The sequence below is a fragment of the Gymnoscopelus braueri genome, assembly GCF_963280865.1.
Source record: "Gymnoscopelus braueri genome assembly, chromosome: 19".
NCBI classification, from domain to species: Eukaryota; Metazoa; Chordata; class Actinopteri; order Myctophiformes; family Myctophidae; genus Gymnoscopelus; species Gymnoscopelus braueri.
This window is the reverse complement of record NC_137621.1, coordinates 42,301,377-42,320,557: the sequence shown is the minus strand read 5'-3', so window position 1 is coordinate 42,320,557 and position 19,181 is coordinate 42,301,377. Positions and strand designations below refer to the sequence as shown.

Here is a 19,181-nt window from a genome sequence, read left to right as displayed (position 1 = left end):
CCTATTGCACCTATTGTGCTCTAATAGCCTAGTTTGTACTTTCCCCACCTTTTGGATTTTGATTGGCTGTAGCCTATTCATATATATTTTTTAAATGTTTATGCTTTTTATAAGAATTGAACTTTGTATGTCGGGGAGCGAGATGGAAATTATACCATCTTGTAATGAGTAGGCCTATTAATTATTGTTAGTGAAGACCAATTATGCGAAGATAAGGTTGAAAATGGGTGAAGTGCTCCTTTAGTACTGTATAATGATGTCCTCAATGGGCCTTGGGCAACATTATTCAGTGGAGGAAAAAGTAAAAGTATCAATACTGCAATGTAGAAATACTCTGGTACAAGTAAAAGTCCAGAATTCAACATTTACTTGAGTAAAAGTACAAAAGTATTGGTATCAAATTGTACTTAAAGTACCAAAAGTAGAAAGTACTCATTATGCAGAATGTCCCATTTCACAAGTTTTCAAATGTATAACATCTTTTGAAAATAGCTGATCTACAAGCTCACAATGTGCCGCATTGTGAGCTTGTAGATCGGCTATTTTCAAATAGCCAAAATGTATATAGGGCTGAAGTGGTTAATAATCAAAATCTAGAAAGTAACTAGTAACGTAAAAGTTTTCAAAATAATTGTAGTGGAGTAAAAAGTACAATATTTTCCTCTGGAATGTAGTGGAGTAGAAGTAAAAGTACTGAAAATTGGAAATACTCAAGTAAAGTAAAAAATACCTAACCAAGTACAGTACTTGAGTAAATGTACGTAGTTACTTTACACCACTGGCATTATGTACCACGTTTCACTTTCTTGTCATGACACACACTTTACCTAACCTAATCCCCTGTTAAACAGAATTCCGTGGATGCTGAACAAACCAGACTTATTGCATTACTTCTTTCTTTTTTTTCTCTTCTTCATTTCACAGGTGGGGGTGTGGGCGTGGTGGAGAGAACAGCATGCAGCCTACAAAGTGAAGTGATGACCTAGTATTTCCTCACACTGTGATAGACTCCCTCTCCGTTGTTCATCATGTTCCCTTGGGTGAGGTGTGACATTCTTGTTGTGACCATGTTCTTGGGCTTGGGATCAAGCTGTGATTACTCTGAGTCTACATGTGGGGCAAGTAGTCCGGGGGACATCATGATTGGAATGCTGTCTTCCTGCCATGCCAAGGTGGAGACCCCGCACAATGGAATCGAGCCAGGAAGATTCAACTGCACAGAGTACGTTTTCAAATATATTTTCATGTATTGCAATGAGCGTAATGAGATGAATTCACATGTGTTAGAATAAGCAGCACGGCTGTCACGATTACAAATTTAACATATTAAGACCTGAAGCCGATTCTACAAATGTCTTCTAAATCCCAACCGTATTCTGAAAAAAACGTATGTTTCTATATCAGTGGTGCTCAAACCTTTTCATGTCAAGGACCCCCAAAATGATATGTATTTGGCCGCCGACCCCCATCTCAAAATATGTTGTTCCAGGGACCCCCAGAAGCAAAGATTTGAGTTAAAAATGTTCGCTTTAAAACAATATATATTCAAAGATTTGCACGCATTTTCAGGATTTTTCAAAAATAACAGATCTACAAGCTCATAGCGCGGCACTCGGTGAGCTTGTATATATCTGCTATTTTTGAATAGCCAAAGTGTAAAATAATGCTTTTTTGCTCAAACCTAAAAATGACACGGATGCGTCCCAGGTCTTAATGGGATAAGTTGCCGTCATTGTCATGTCATACGAATAATTTATGAATAAAAATGACATTTCTGTTTGCCTTTTAGGGCTTTGTAATAAGAAAATTGCACAGGGCAGATTATGACAACTTAAAAATACAAAGAAATTAGTGACATTTAATAATTGTATGCTTTCAAATAGTGGAAATAGCTGATCTACAAGCTTACAATGCTTCACGAAGTGACACGCTGTAAGCTTGTAGATATGCTATTTCTGCTTTTTTAAATATGAAAACATATTATGAATTTTTTTCAACATGGAAACAATTATGACAATTATGCAAAAATAATTGCGGCTAGACGATTATGTAATAATTGTGACAGGCCTAATAAGCTGGGAATAGGCTTTAATTAGGAATGCAATTTAAATCATTTTCTTGAACTATGGAATTTGCCTTAGTTATTTCTGAACTTCCACAATCCATAATCTGCAGTTGACATTTCAGACAGTGATAACTTCAGTTATATTTGTTAGCTGGCTACTAAGTGTATATAATTGTCCTACTGTGCAATTGACTCAAAGCGTTTATTTTAAGACATGGTATTCTTAGATATTTATGTTAAACCCCACTTTAATTGCTTTTAAACATTGTCTAAGCCCACTCCAGGACAAATCCAAGCCCATATGTATGAGCCAGTTTGAATTGTTACATTCATCACACAGAGTACACCACCAATGAGGAAAATATCCTTCCTAAACCAATAATCCAAAGTTATTCTGATGTAGGCATTACATTAATATTTAATAACTCAAATAACTCCCAAAGCTGGACATCAAAACTCTCCAGTGGCAAGCAATTTACATATTCGGAGGACTTTGTTCTGTTCCTGTCAGATGTTTTGACGGTTTGACCATTGGAGATATGTACATATATATATAGAGAGTTTTGATGCTTTGGTGTCCAGCTTTGGGAGTTATTTGAGTATATATATATTGTATATGCAAAAAAGGGAAGAGACTCTGTGCACTCTGGAAAAAATAAAAAGCCTTTGTTAGTCTGGCAAGAATAAATAATATACCGTATAGGCCTATACAGTATATTTTTTGCCCTATGAGCCCCTATGAGCTTGTGGAACCAGTGTCGCGCTCATCTGACACTATAACGTTTATATAGTGACAATGTATTTTAGGTATATTTCCACAACTCCAAAAAGTATCTACAGACATACATTTATTTGGACATATTTTGTTGGTCAAGATTATTGTAAAATAATATGTTTTACTATATGTTTTGGTGGGTGGGAGAACTTTTTAGCAGTTCTGTGGTCAATTAATTCAGAAATGCCGTTTAAATGAGTACTTGTTTTCTGATTCCAGGTTTGCCTTGGAATCATTTCTTCAGACCTTGGCCGTCATCCACACCATTGATACAATCAATGACTCTGGCTTTCTGCCCGGCATTCGTCTTGGTTACATCATCTGTGACACATGTGCGGATGCAAGCAAAGCCATCCAGAATACAATGCACCTCCTGGCCATCAACAGCTCCACGGCAACGCAATGTGACTTCACCCAGAGCCCACTAGTGAAGGCCATTATCGGAGCACACTTCTCTGAAGTGTCCATCGCCGTGGCTCCGCTCATAGGCATCTACATGGTCCCTCAGGTGAGCATTAAAGGAGTAGTTCACCCCAAAAAATTACTTATTTTCTATCCATTACACACCCCATTGAAGCCTTGAATTCATGGAGATTTCTCTGTTTTTGTCGCATTCCTAAGCCAATAATTTGATGACCGGCGGAAAGATGCTAATTATGTCTCCAGTAGGAGACTCAAAGAGACTCAAAGAGTCTCCTACCGGAGAGTCTGCCGGTTATCAAATTATAAGCTTAGGAATGTGACAAGAACTGTGAATTCAAAACTTCATGGGGTGTGTAATTGATAAGAAAGAAGTAATTTTTCGGGTGAACTACTCCTTTAACAACTTGACTTGGTATCTTGGATTAAAATTTGAGACGATTGAAATCTAATGCCAGTTTTATTATAATGTTCTCGTCCCTTTTAGATAAGCACCACGTCATCTGCGGCAATCCTAGACGATAAATTCCGTTTCCCGTCCTTCTTGCGCACCATACCCAGCGATGAACACCAGACGCACGCTCTGGCCAAGCTCATGGCTCACTTCGACTGGAACTGGGTGGGCGTGGTGTCAGAGGACGGTGCGTACGGCAGTTCTGCTCTCCAGAGTTTCCTGAAAGCGGCCGGCGACAATGGACACAACGAACACGTGTGCCCTGCTTTTCAGGAGGTCCTGCCTCACTTCCTGGGCCACAGCGACAGAATGCAGCGGATCCGCGAGGTGGCGGACCGTATTCAGTCCTCCAATGCCCAGGTCGTCTTACTCATCCTGAGAAGTGAGCTGGTTGAACTGCTGTTCGAGGAGATGATCAGGAAAGGGATCTCTAGGACCTGGATTGCCACCGACAGCTGGTCCATGTCACGTACTTTGGCCTCGATGAAAGGTATCAACGCGATTGGCGACATTTTGGGATTTAGTTTCACCAAAGGCCTTACCCCGGGATTCAAGAACTTCCTCACAAATCTCGTGCCTGGCCCAGGAGCGGTGAATCGTTTCATCGAAGAGTACAAAGATGCCAGGTTTGGATGTTCTCCAGAACTAATAAAACACAAGGAGTGCCTCAAGAGCGAGCCTGCTGCCCACTGTCCTTTGTCAGACTCCCTGATGTTGAAATCTGAACTTGCCTGCACGTTGCCCGACCCCCAAAAGGCAAACGATGACTTTCTGACACATGCAGTTGATTTGAGCATGACATATGCAGAGAGACTGGCCGTATGGTCAATTGCTCACGCACTGCGATCTCTTCTCAAATGCAATCAGTTTAATTGTTCAGGCGAGAGAAACATTCTACCACGGAAAGTAAGAAAAACTGAACCCATTAAGACCGGGAAAGAAGCATCTGTGTCATTTTTATATTTCTTTGGGCTATTCAAAAACAGCAAGCCCATAGCGCGGCACATGAGCTTGTAGATCTGCATTTTCTTTTTGAAAATGATGAAAATTTGTGCAAATCTTAGAATACATATTGTTTTAAATCTTTAAAGCTTCTGGGGATTCTAGAAACAGTTTTTTGAAAAAAGAAACATATGTTGCTATAATATCAGTGGTTCTCAAAAAATATATGTATTTGGCCTTGGACCCCCATCTCAAAATATTTTGTTCCAGGGACACCCAGACGTTGTAACAGTTACAAATGTTCGCTTTAAAAAATATATAGTCAAAGATTTGCAAACATTTTCAAGATTTTTCAAAAATAGCAGATCTACAAGCTCATAGCGCGGCACTCGGTGCCGCGCTATGAGCTTGTATATCGGCTATTTTTGAATAGCCAAAGAATCTAAAAATGACACACAGATGCGTTCCCGGTCTTAAAGAGTTAAATAGATGTTTCATGGAATGTCATGTTTTTATTTTATGAATGACATTTTATATATCCTTTCCAGGGTCAGGATTTGGACCGGTACATTTTATTGACGCTTGATAATGTTTATGCGTTTGTGCTCTTATTTTGTTTCAGCTTCTCCAGGAACTAAAGAAAATTAATTTCACACTTGACAATAAGCACTTTTTCTTTGATGATTCTGGCAGCTTTGTGAATGGCTATGACTTAGTATATTGGGCGAAGAGGGGAGACGGGAGGCATTTTGAAGACATCGGACGGTATAATCTGATGGAAGGTTGTGTTGTGGATCAGCTCAGATTAGCAAGTATAAACTGGGCGACTCCAAACAAAACAGTAAGAGTAATGCTAGCTTCTCCTTCATGCTGCTGTACAACACTATTGTTTAATACAAATAAATGAAATAAGCTATTAAGAAATACTTGTCCCTTTTAGGTTCCAGAGTCGAGATGCTCAGAATCTTGCCCCCCAGGGACAGCCAAGAAAATCCTCATGATACACTGCTGCTATACGTGTAGCAAGTGTGAAGAAGGAACTTACACCAATGGTTCAGGTGAGTACACAATTCTGTCTTTACTGCTTTAATGCAGATGATATATGTTGTAATACTACCTCTAATATCAGTGGTGTAAAGTAACCAAGTACATTTACTCGAGTACTGTACTTAAGTACACTTTTGAGGTATCTTTATTTACTGGAGTATTTCCAATTATCAGTACTTTTACTTCTACTACGCTACATCTCAGAGGCAAATATTGTACTTTCACTCCACAATTTTTTTTTTTAAACTTTAGTTACTAGTTACTTTACTACTAGACTTTGATTATTATTACAAAACAAACCTTAACCACTTCAACCCTATATACATTTCGGCCATTTGAAAATAGCCGATCTACAAGCTCACAATGCGTCGCGATGCGACTCATTGTGAGCTTGTAGATCTGCTATTTTCAAAAGATTTGTATACACTTGAAAACTTGTGAAATGGGGCATTCTGCATAATGAGTACTTTTACTTTTGTACTTTAAGTATATTTTGATACCACTACTTTTGTACTTTTACTCAAGTCAATTTTGAATTCCGGACCTTCACTTGTAACAGAGTATTTCTACATTGCAGTATTGATACTTTTACTTAAGTAAAAAATGGTGAGTCTTTTCCCCACCACTGTCTAATATATTAATGCAACCTTTTCACAGACCTTGAACAGTGCCTGGTATGTCCAAATGGAACCTGGTCTTTGAGAGGTTGGAGTAAATGTGAGCCAAGAACCGAAGGCTATTTGAGACTGACTGACCACATTGCTATTGTCCTGCTTGTTGCTACTGGTGTAGGGTATCTGCTGCTTTTCTCTGTCCTGATTATTTTTGTGATTAGCCGTCAGACTGTCGTTTTCCAGGTTGCAGGTGGGAAGCTCTCCTTTATCATGATGGCCGGACTGGCCGTTAGCTTTGGTGCGGTGGTATTGTTTGTTGGTAGGCCCAATGATCACATTTGCAGATCCCGTCAAACCATGTATAGCTTTGGCTTCACGCTGACTGTGTCTTGCATCTTGGTCAAAGCTTTCCGCACATTCCTTGCATTCCTTATGGGTGGAGATCGGCAGCATATGTTGAACAAACTCTATAAACCCCCTGTCATTATTATTTGTGGTACAGCCGTCCAGGGGCTTATCTGCCTGTTATGGTTGATCATTAGCGGTCCAAAGGTCGAGATCCACATTTTAAGGCAAAGCATGACCATTCTGCTGCAGTGCAATGAAGGTTCTAATTGGGGATTTGGCATTATGCTATGTTACATCGCTCTACTTGCCTTTATTTGCTTCATTCTCGCCCTCAAAGCTAGAAAGGTTCCGCAGCGCTTTAATGAGACCGGTTACATCATTTTTAGCATGCTTATTTACCTATTTGTTTGGGTCTGTTTTATCCCAATATATGTGACCAAAAGTCAACAGCGCTCATCTGTCCAAGCATCTGCCATTGTTGTCTCCAACTTTGGTGTGCTTTTCTGCCTTTTTTTACCCAAGTGTTACATGATGCTTTGCAAGAGAAAAGATATTAGTCAGGAGGCTTACTTACACAGAGTGCGCTTGTATTCAATCAGCACCACCAAAGACATACTCTCAGATATCTCTCTTGATTCTGAGGAGGGCTCTAAGGAGGCAGTAACACCATCTAGAGGGAATTCAGTCAAGAGTTGGGATTCTACAGATTCGGGCATATCCAATGTAGCATCTTCTATAGCAGTTATAACACTGAGAGATATAAAAGATTCAATGCGTATTTCCATATCCTCAACTCCCCAAACTAGGCAAAGGATCAGATCAAAGACCCATTGAGATAAAGATCCACCTTTTTATTTGTATTATTGAAATACTGCCTTGTGTGTCTATCTGAAAAATGTAAGACATTATTCTTTGCCTTTATGACATACACATGTCATGTGTGGAATGTACGTTTTATGTATGTGTATTAGTGTGTGTATTCATTCAGAATGTACGGTGTGTCGTTGAATTGAGTAAAATATGCAATTACTTTTTTAATACTTTATTGCAGGTTCGTACATTACATGTTATTGATTTTATTCATTATTTAATTATCTTACACGTTTTCTTTACTTTAATTCAACCTGTATCATTTTTCTTTTCTTTAAAAAAAACAAAAAAAAACATACAAACAGAAATGAATAAAAAAATAAAAAAGGGGGGGGGGGAATAAAGAAGGTAAAATAAGAGAGAGAAAAAAGAAGAAGAAAAGAGAGGGGGGGGGGGATAGGGATAGCTTTCCTGTAGCCTACTCCCAAATCTACTTTTACACTTTCGACTCTATTTCTGAGTCCTATTTACTATTTTTTCTTTCAAATTCATCTTCACGGTTTCTTATTTTGTAAGTAATTCTTTCCATCTTTTTAATATCTTTTTCTGTTATTTTCCAATTATTAATAGATGGTGGGTTTACCTCCAACCATTTCCGTGTGATTTGTTTTAAGGCAGCGATACATAATATTGTATACAGATATCTTAATTCTTTTTCCCATTTCTCATTAGTATTATCCTTTTTTACCTTAATTTCTTGCAGAATTTTATAAAGTTTTGAGATTTTACTCTTTTCACTATTTCTATTTTTGCTAAAAAATTCCAGTAGCCCATGCATTATCTGTCCCTGGTCTCTCTGCTGTTTCATGAGGTAGCTTCTAATTTGCAGATACTTAAATAAATGATTTCTATTTATATTCAACTTATTCACTAAGGATTCAAATGGGTCTACCTTATTATTTGTAATCATCTGTGAATATACCTGTAATCCCTTTCTGGCCCAAAATCTGGATCTCTGGCTATCTCTCTCAAATATATACAAATGTCATCAGATTTATACATTTTACGAATAGATTTCCAGTTTGTTAATGTATTTTCTACACATCTGTTATTTCCATTATATTTTTGATAAACTCAAATGGCCCGGGGTATGCAATTTGAGGAATATCTGCTGAATATGTATTTGCATTGCTAAACAAAACAATCTCCAATTGCCAGAGAGACGTTGGGAATGTTATTCATCCCCTGTATTATCTGACATGAAGCCTGATATACAACAACTGTAAGGATCAACTAGAAATGAAGCCTTCAATTAAAACATGTACAGAAAATAATCTGAATCCAACAAATGAGTGTCTCTGTTTAGTTATTTGCACTTAAAACAGAAAGTAATAAACACAGCAATAAAAATGCATTTAAAACAAGACATGGTTAAACGAATGTGGCACAGAATAACAACAACAAAGTTGTGGAATAGCTTGTCATCTCATTAATTCCACGGATATAAATATATCTGGTGTTTATCTTAAAAAAGTGAATGTGTACCAGTGAAACAAACGTAAACATGAAGTTGTAAAAAATCTGTTTGTGTATTATCTACCCAAATAGGTAGAAAACTTTAAATAACTTTAAATATTCTGGATTAATTCTGGTACTGTAATGAAAAACATTCACTGACTGTATTAATGGCAGATTGTGAGTTTTTTTTTTACACATAATGTGGCCTCATTATCAACATTTCTAAATGATCAATCACAACAATACTACATTGCACTAGATCCTAGAACAGTACATGAATACCATCAGCTATAAAGTTATTTTATGACATTTCAAAATATACAATCTATTGATTTTATATGTGCAATGTGCAAATATTAAAGTGCAATCAGGTCATTCTCTGCCTTTTGATCATCATAACTAAATAACCAGAAATAACTGGTAGATTACGTATGTGTTCCCTGATGGACAGCATTATGACCATTAAGATAACTGGCCATCATAATTGCCCCCGGCCCCACACCTGTAAGTAAAGCCTTGATTTGTACTTTGTTGCACGCGCACCAAAAATAGCAGATCTACAAGCTCACAAATACGTTGCGCTGCGATGAGCTCGTATCGGCTATTTGCAGCGTGCGACACCCATGAATAACTCCGGCTTTAATGCCCTCCTTTGTCACACTTTGGTTTTCCAACTGTTGAGATTGTATAAAATGTGGACATCATGCAAGGGGGCAATCTTTACAGCATGAAAATAAAAGATTAATGATAAAAGTAAGCTTAATTGCGCAATTGATAGCTGTTGAATAATCTTTTTGCGTACAATTATTTTAGTTTGCCAGGGGTTAAAGTGAGTGATACTGTGGCGCAAGCTATAAAAAGCTACCTGATGCCAGCCGTCATTACACAAATGAGCTTATGGTCTTACAAGTGGGTGAGTTTTCTATGCTTTAACCTGACATGTGTGCACTGAGGAGTGCACTGAAAGCCTCACTAATCCTTTCAGCTGCTTGTCCTTCGTGACATACAGGAGGATACTGTACAGTAAGGAACATGAAGAGCACTCTCTGGATGTATTTGCCTCTTTATGATTGGTAGAATTGTCTTTGAAGATGGATTTATCAATATTTTGTTTTGGGTAATGGTGTTCGGAAATACAGCTTTTTCAGACTCAACAGCCTCGAGGAGCCATCTGAATGTGACAGCTACAGAAGGTGGCTAAGGGCCCTCGCCTTCTTTTGTATTATATACTTCAAATTCTACTTGGCCACTTTTGGTAGCACTAAAAGGCTTTTGAAACATTTGAAATGGGCTGCTCTCCGTCAAAGGGCAACAATTTTGGGACCCAGGGACCTTTCCGAAGGGGAAGGGCACTTCTGCCTGGGACCCAGGAGTGTCCTGGAGAACCTCAGTATGATGATGGAAAGGGTGGGGGCTCCGCAGTACCAGCAGAAGAGGACCTCAGGGAAAGGAAGCCAGCTGGACCGACCCACTGCGCTCAAAGGGAGCCCCCTCTCACACCGCAAAAAAAGAGAGCTTCGGTGTCTGAGCTGGGTCCAGAAGCAGTCAACTTGGATAAACCGGGGACACAAGGGATGGACAGTAGAGTGACACCAGCAAAAGAGAAACAAGGCGACAAGCAGGATACAACAGACAAAAAGACTGCCAAGAAGCCGAAGAAGAATAACAGAGGTATAAAACCACTGAAAAAGAAAGAGAAGGAGAAAAAAGCCACACTGTCAGAGCAGAAAGTGGATTTTCCAGAGCCTTTGGTAAAAGCTCACCAAGCTGCGTATGCCTTTTTGAATCCTAGTATAAATAAATACGACATTCTTCTGGGTCTTTTGGAACAGGCGACCCAAACTCAGGTTAACGTGCAGCCTATGGTGGCCTTCATGGTTCTACGATACGAGGAAATCAACCGGGCCCTTGAGGGAGTGGTAGACGAGGGGGAGAGGCTTCTGAAGGTGAACGGGGAACATCTCGCTTGGCCGAGCCAAATGAAAAACCTCTCTTCTTCACCACTGAAGATGGGCCCCATGGATAGCGAGCCCCCGCCAGATTTGTTGCAGCAGCTCCTTCAGTATACGACTCAGAGAATGCGGAATGTGAGCCAAACTGTTGGTGGAATTGGAGACTCTGCTATGGAGGAGGCCGTTGAGTACTTTGCGTCTCTTTCTGAGCTGTTGGACGAGAAGCTCAAAGCAAAGCACGCAGTAGAGGCCAGGCTAATGCGACTATTGACTCGAATAGAAGCGGCCTCGCTGCGCAAGCCGGGACCGGAGGATTCAGCTCTCTTTAGTGAGGACAGTGGTATTGGGGCCGAGAACGAATCCCTGGCTGGCTCTGAAAGACGCCATAGACGTGGGAGTAGTGAGTCTACAGGGACAAATAGGACGACTCCCAGTCCTATGAGATGCAACAACAGGAATCTGAGGCAAGGAGCATCAAAGCCAAAGATTTCAAGCAAAATGAGCCCTAGGGTTTCTCTCAACTCCATAGATTCTATATGTACTCTTATAGCTGGGGACCAAAAAGACACAGAGTCTCTGTTGGGATCAGTCTCCTTAGATGATGGGGAAGAAGACGATGATGAGGAGGAAACGGATGGAGACACAGGAGACAGCGAAGTGTGTGTTAGGAAGCGATCAAACTCTTCACCTGCTAAACCGGACCAAAACCCTCGACGCCTGCCGCCAAAGCGCATAGAGAACCCTCAAAACGCAGAGATGACTTTGAAGTTGAAAGACGCTATCAGTGGACGGATACAGTTTGTCCCGTCACAACATGCCTGTGCCAAAGCTAAGTTAACAGAAAGCCCCAAAACGAGCAGACGTCAGTGGGCAGAGGATGAGGATCGACCCCCGAGGAGACCCCAGACGGCAGCTCCTGTTCGGAAGGGAGCCGCCAAAAAGAGCCCTGTAGCCAAAGAGCGGCGTACGCGGTCTACAGAATCACTGCGGAGCAAAGCGGAGGATCCCACACTTCTTGAATTAGAGAGAACCCAGAGAGATCTAAGTCAGAGGATAGAGAGAATGTGCAGACAGACAGGGATAAACACAAGTAACAAAGTTCCATCCAAACAAAGTCAGGGAAATGCCCCAGTGCAATCTATGGCAGCGAGTCGGATACATCCTGCACTGGAGAAGGACAGTCCTCAACCTATCAAGGACAAGGCGGGCCTCATGAAGCACAGCAACGGAGAACAAGAAGCAACCAAAGATGCGGGAGAGGATAAGAAAAAGAAAGAGAAAAAGAAAGCCTCTAAGGGTCCATTGAAAGTCACCCCACCTCCGAGCCCACCTTCATCGCGCCCATCTTCTAGGCTTTCCAGAGGTAGAAATTCAGTCAAGAGACTGATTGATACTTTCAGTCAGGGTATAGAGGATATACAGGGTATAGAGAGCCCCAAAGTACTGGGGCCTCTCAAAGGCGTGCGAAAGTGCGGCGTTCCTGTGCTGCCAGGTTTGGGAAACGTAGAGGCCGCGCTCAGCAGTAGGTTAACCAGCTGTCGAGCTGAATCCATATCAACATATAAAATGGAGGACCTGGATCTGGCTAATCTTCCGCCGCCACCACTGGAAGTGTTACTGGACAACTCGTTTGAGGGAGCCCGGAGTATCTCCGCTAACGAAACAGACGCAAGGGCTACAAATACAGGGAGGTCGGCTGTTGGGAAGAAGGCCATGGTGTCACGGCTGCGGGCCTCCGTTCAGTCTGTGGCAGTACTGCCAAGCAAAGGGAGCCTGCCCCAAGGTTCTAGAGCTGTTTCCACTGCCATGACAGATTACCAGGACACATCTGCTGAAGCACATGACCTTCAGCCAGAGGTCGACTCAGACGTAGAACAGGCTGCTTCCCTGTATAAACAGTCCAGAAAAATCATACACCTGCGGCACTCGTCAGACTCGGCATTGGACATTTCCTCTTTGTGCTATCACGTTCCAACGCCAGCTCCCAGCCCAGCAGCATCAGCAGAGGAAGAAGACGGAAGTTGCTGTCCGGTCCTTGGTTCTAACAATTCAACGTGTACGGTGCCTCCCACTTCAGTAGTCAGTAGCAGAATGCTACCATCCACACCTTCTACTCCAAGCAGCTCAAACCGAAGACTGCCCAGTCCCCATGCTTTCAGAAAGCAGCACAGCCCTTCGTCCCCAATCAGCCCCCCAACCAACCGGAAACTGCCTACACCACCAGCAGTTCAGAGGATGTTGCCAAGCTCACCTGTTGCAAGGCAGAGCTTTGCAAATGTAAACTCGGCGTCCTCCAACTCTTTCAAGGCACCCTCGCCACCAGCTTCACCTAAAGTACATAGACGGAATAATTCGAACACAAACTCTGTACACTCTTTTTTCAAGGCACCGTCTCCACCCGCCTCACCTAAAGTACAAAGACAGAATATTTCAAACGCAAACTCGGCCTCATACCAGTACCCTTTCAAAGCGCCGTCTCCGCCAGCCTCGCCTAAATTGCAAAGGTGGACAAGAGAGAACAGCGGTGAAGACTCATCTACTCGGCTTAAGAGTAACGCTCGCTCTGTCTTCTGCCCTGTCTCCCCATCGCTCTTCGAGGCACAGCCTTGTCCACCTCAAGCATGGGCCTCCTCTGTTCTCCCACAGCCTTGGAAAAATCAGGGCAGGCTTCCGCCATTTGTCCGAGGCCCGCAGCCCTTCATCCGGCGCAGCCATTCAGACCGAAGGCCAAGTCTGACCCTGCCACTTCGACCACCTGGCAACTTTTCAGTGGCAGAGCTTTGTGGAAGTGAGCCGTCTATAAGTACACAAGGGTGAGTGTTTGACATGTGTCATATTTTAAGGCAAATGTATACTTTGTATAACCACATCAAATGACAAAAACAAACAAACAAATGAATCATTTTTGATGGCTGACTCGACCGTAGGACTGTAGGAAATTAGCCTTAAAATTATGCATATTGTCATTGTTTACTCCATGAACACATTTCACTGCTTGTGTGTTTAATATTAGGCTTACAAATAAAATGGATGTCTCTAGTCTTTATAACATTAGGACTGTCTCTCAGGTCTGAGTGACAAAAATACAAATTTGGCACGCTACTGTATCAAACATCTGTTTATATTGTGATTACATTTCTAGGTATAGTTTTGAAAAAAGATAAGAAAGGTATAGCAAGTTGTGTGTTAGTTTGCATGACTTAACATGATCTTCACCGAGATAAGCAAACGTGCTACATGCATGTTGCTCATAATGTCTTGTGAAGTTTCTGAAATATGTTGCTGAAAATGCTGTGTTACCAGGTTATTGGATTACAATGCCAGCACAATTCTCAGACTGTTACACAATGTAGAGAGAAAAGACAGGAGAGTACATTTGATTTGAACGTGTGACGAGAAGTCTATCGCATATCAGAAGTGCGAGGTAAAAAGCATCAGCACTTTTATGAGTTGTAGCTACATTGTTGCACAATGCTTGTTCACTGAAGAATAATTTAGGCCTTACAAATCTGCATTCATGTTTATTGCATTTACCGTCACAGAAAATGTCCACAAAATCATGCTGGTGTATGAGGTTGTGCATTTGGAAAGAAACAGTATTATGCAGTCCCTTCAAAATATCAACAGGAACCAGAATAATTTGAGTCCTTTAACTTTTTGAATGGCCTTTATACAGCTGTACTTCTGATTTGTATTCTGTGTATTAAATGGACAGAATAAAATATAGACTGACTGCGCTGGACATTGAAGTTTATGCATCTGTTATGCTTCTATGCAGTGGTGGAAAGTAACTAAGTGCATTTACTTAAGTACTGTACTTAAGTAAAATTTTGAGGTAATTGTACTTTACTTGAGTATTTCTAATTTCCAATACTACTACATTACATCTCAGAGGCAAATATTGTACTTTTACTCCACTACAATTATATGAAAACTTTAGTTACTAGTTACTTTTCAGATATAAATTATGACATTATAGAACATAATCACTTTAGCCACTTTAGCCCTATTCTATACATAGGCTATTTGAAAATAGACGATCTACAAGCTCACATCGCGATGCGTTGTGAGCTTGTAGATCTGCTATTTTCAAATATTTTAGTACTTGTACTTTTGGTACTTTAAGTACATTTTGATGCCAATACTTTCGTACTCTTACTCAAGTCATTTTTTTATTCTCGACTTTTACTTGTATCAGAGTATTTCTATTTTGCAGTACTGGTACTTTTACTTAAGTAAAGAATTTGAGTACTTTTTCCACCACTGCATATATGGTCAATTACACTGTAGAGCATATTATGCTCTTCTTCTAAGTACAGTGCAGTTGACATTAACTGGCTAATCTGTGACTCACCGTGCCCAGTTCTAAGTGGCACACGCCACACACCCACCTGACCCATATCATGACCGTATCCTCTCCGTCATTTTCATAGGCTGGACGATGAGCCTGCAAGGGAGGAGCTGTGGAGTATCCAATCAGATCTCAGAGCTAAAGCACGTTCCGCTTCGCACCCAGACCTATGTGTCGAGGGTCAGGCCTTACACCTTGAATGGAGGAGCCAATGAAGAACGAGGAGGATTATGGATTAACAGGCCTCTCCGGGGATTTAAACTGTTGTTTTTCATTTAACAGAAGAGAGGAAGTGCTATTTCTGTCCTCTATGCAGGGGGTACCAACCCGCTGTGGTTTGTCTCACTGTCATGTGTACATAGCAGAATGATATGCATATCTGCAAAAAACTCAACATTCAAATACACTATAAATACGATGTGTGTGTGTGTGTGTGTGTGTGTGTGTGTGTGTGTGTGTGTGTGTGTGTGTGTGTGTGTGTGTGTGTGTGTGTGTGTGTGTGTGTGTGTGTGTGTGTGTGTGTGTGTGTGTGTGTGTGTGTGTGTGTGTGTGTGTGTGTGTGTGTGTGTGTGTGCATGCGTGTCTACATTTCCTGCATGTTTAATGTTTACGATGTCTTATACTCCTTATTTGGTTCCACAAAGAGATTGTAATTTAATTGAATCAATCATGCATAACACAGGACTGAGCTCAATCAACTTGAAATCATTCCGTTCGAGAAGTGAATTTTCTTCCAAATTTAAATTATTTAAGTTATTATTTTGACACAAGAAGCTTATCAGTATTCTTCCTCTGTGGTTATCAAAGGCGTTGTTGCTGTTTACCGTTCAAATTGATCAAATGCAGAGTGAATTAACTACTTCACAGGCATGGAAAGTGTTGGCTTTGGATTGGAGTTGGAAGGAGTCTTTGGTTATGAGGAAGGTCAGAACAATTATGAAGGTCAATGAAGGTTCTGAAAACAAAAACAATAATGTGACTTGGCTAATGAGATGTCAATTTACTAATGTGTATATTTGTTAACAATATTTCTAAAACTTCTGAAAAGCATTCTTTGAATTCTCAGTGTTTGTTGATGGGTTTTATTTTTTACCTTTTGTTTTTAATAAATATGGGCAGACTTTTGCATCCTTGATGTGCTGTGATACCTGTTACTGTTTATAGGTTAAACTGATAATTCATTCAGTTGATTATTATCTTATCATGGTATCTAATAACTTTCTAGATTAAATCCATTGTGGACGACCCCACATAATGTGCTAAAGAGGTTACTGCCAATGTGTGTAAGACTAAGACCCTTTGGGAAGAATGAAAGGAATGATAGTTATATTCAGTTTACACTTAAAAACAACCTGTGCAGGTGCAATTTGATTTATATCATTTACACTTCTATATTTTATGAAAATTATGAAAAAAACTGAAAACATGTTCTGATTAAGTATCTCACTATCAGTGGTGGAAGAAGTAGTCAATTTTTTTACTTGAGTAAAAGTATCAATAGTACAATGTCGAAATACTCTGTTATTCAAAATGTACTTGATTAAAAGTGCAAAAGTATTGGCATCAAAATATACTTAAAGTACTAAAAGTAAAAGTACTCATTGGGCTGAAAGTCCCATTTCACAAGTTTTCTAATGTATTAAAATGTATAAAAATCCTTTGAAAATAGCCAAAGTTTAAATAGCGCTGAAGTGGTTCATGTATGTTTTGTAATAATAATCTAAATCTACAAAGTAACTAGTAACTAAAGTTTTCAAAAGAATGTAGTGGAGTAAAAGTACAATATTTGCCTCTGAGATGTAGTGGAGTAGAAGTAAAAGTATTGAACATTGTAAATACTCCAGTAAAGTAAAAATACTTCAACATTTTCCTCAAGAACAGTACTTGAGTAAATGTACTTAGTTACTTTCCACCACTGCTCACTATTAATGTTATCCACCTTGTACCTTCTCTATATTTAGCGATTTAACCAGCATTTTTATATGGTTCGACACAATCATATTGTCTTGTCTGGCTGTCTGGTGCACTATGAGTGCTTTTCAAGACTACAGTTTGGTCGAGCTTGAATAAGAATCAAAGGTTAGTACGGTATGTTTCCAAGGGCCTCCAAGAGTCCTTTAAAGAAGCCATTGTTTACAGTTTTCAATATATGATTAATACATATTTGTGGTCCCGCCTATAAGTAACGCACGGTCCAGTATTCCAAGCAAGCAGCTACTCTGCTTACAATGGGCACTGGTCTAATTAGTTCCGAAGGGTGTTTGTTCCTAAATTGGCTTAGACCTGTGAAGAGTTGACACATACTGTACTGTAAGAGATATGAACTGTGCAGTATGTACCAGACATTCTGTATTATGTTTCCATTTCCTTGTTCCGTGTTGCTAAGTTCTTGCACACAACCAATCTTTGCCATTGAAATGTTAGGCACCTTAAATCCAATGTTTTGTATTATTCCAGAGAATATCTCCTAAGAAATACCATTATCCCTTTTTACTTGTCGTCACCTTGCTAAACTAATGGCCTAAGACGTAATTTTTTGAGGAAATTTATATTTTTGTCAGCTCCTCATGACACTGGCCACCTCTGGTAAAATTGCCTATCTCCTAATTGAAAAGGATTGACTTAAGCCAAAAAATAAGTAAAAGAAAAAACTGCCTAAATCATTTGGCCTAAGTCAGATTTAATCCTATTTAAACCTATTTAAATCTCTTATGTTACATAACTGACAGACAGTGTTATTTTTATTTTAATAGTCATAATTTGTTATAAACGTTTTGGGTGAAATGATTAAGAAATATCATATAGTTTTGTTTTGGATCAGTTTTTTTTTCTTTTTCTGAAAAGCTTTAAAAAATGCCATTAGTTTAGCAAGGTGACGTTGTAATATGCTATATATTTTATCAAGCAAAGAGTAGGTTTACCTGCAAATGCTGAGAGTAAACATTAGAAATAATGTATATATTGTTGTATGATTGACAACTCTGACAATTCTGTAGGAATCCAATGTGACGTTTTGCTATTTTTCGAATATTTTGAACATTTCTCAATTGTTTGAAACTATCTAGGGAACAAAATAGCCTATAATGACATGCCCAAAATAGGGAGGCCAGATTGAAAGTGCTTGAGAGTAGAGTATCCTCATACCATGAGACTGGAGCCTTCAAGGAGCCAGCCACCTGCCACATCACTCCCGGGCAGAGAGCCAAAGGACTGTCCTGTCTGTGTGCTGGAGAAGTGGACCAAAGGGACCTCAGAGGCCAGTTCACTGCAAAACAAAACGAGTCTACCTCAAACAATCCCTGCTATGCTTCTTACATAATCAATTTAATTACTCTGCTAATTAATAGAGATAAATAGTCCTACTGGGAGATTTGACTACATCGATCTGGCCGGACAGGAAGTATCAGCCAACTGATTAGAGAGAAAGAAGAATTAGTAGGCACAGTCAAATCTTCCGTGTTCATTTGCAAATACCGGTAGATAAATGAACACTGAGGATTTTACTGTACGAGTGCAAAGCTATAATTTCAATATTGAGGAGAAAGTTGATAAACTGGAGCGTGCAAGTTTAAGCATGCAAGGACAGTGTTCTTTCTAAGTCGCACCCTAACTTTGTTAGTCACTTCTAAGAAGGAACAAGGAAACAGTGTCAGACTGACAGAAATTGCATTGCAGCAGAGGTACAGTGAGATTTTCATGGGCAAGCTCAACAACTCTTCTCAGAAAAGGATTTATCTTGGTCCAAGAATAACATTATACTCGACATTGTTTGGCAGTTGTCCTGAGTTTATCTCAAGGAAGCAAACTTAATGCTGTCAAGTTTCATGGTCAATTAAATCCCTTCCTTATTGGTTTGGCAGCATCATACAGTAACCCCTATCGGCC

General features: G+C 40.0%; 2 protein-coding genes across 2 annotated transcripts; both read left to right on the top strand.

Annotated features, from left to right (window-relative positions):
* The first annotated feature begins 1,013 nt into the window (after positions 1-1,013).
* Positions 1,014-7,783, top strand: LOC308075000 (G-protein coupled receptor family C group 6 member A-like). Its single transcript, XM_080414576.1, has 6 exons — positions 1,014-1,222; positions 3,060-3,348; positions 3,748-4,620; positions 5,279-5,497; positions 5,597-5,714; positions 6,361-7,783. The coding sequence occupies exons 1-6, from the start codon at positions 1,029-1,031 to the stop codon at positions 7,497-7,499; spliced, it is 2,832 nt and encodes a 943-aa protein (XP_080270702.1). The 5' UTR covers positions 1,014-1,028; the 3' UTR covers positions 7,500-7,783.
* A 2,496-nt stretch (positions 7,784-10,279) lies between these two features.
* Positions 10,280-15,511, top strand: pcare1 (photoreceptor cilium actin regulator 1; the record flags this gene model as incomplete). The annotated part of the gene is made up of 3 exons (XM_080414307.1): positions 10,280-13,210; positions 13,370-13,758; positions 15,379-15,511. 3 exons carry the CDS (start codon positions 10,280-10,282, stop codon positions 15,509-15,511), a joined length of 3,453 nt encoding a protein of 1,150 aa, XP_080270433.1.
* Positions 15,512-19,181: the final 3,670 nt, after the last annotated feature.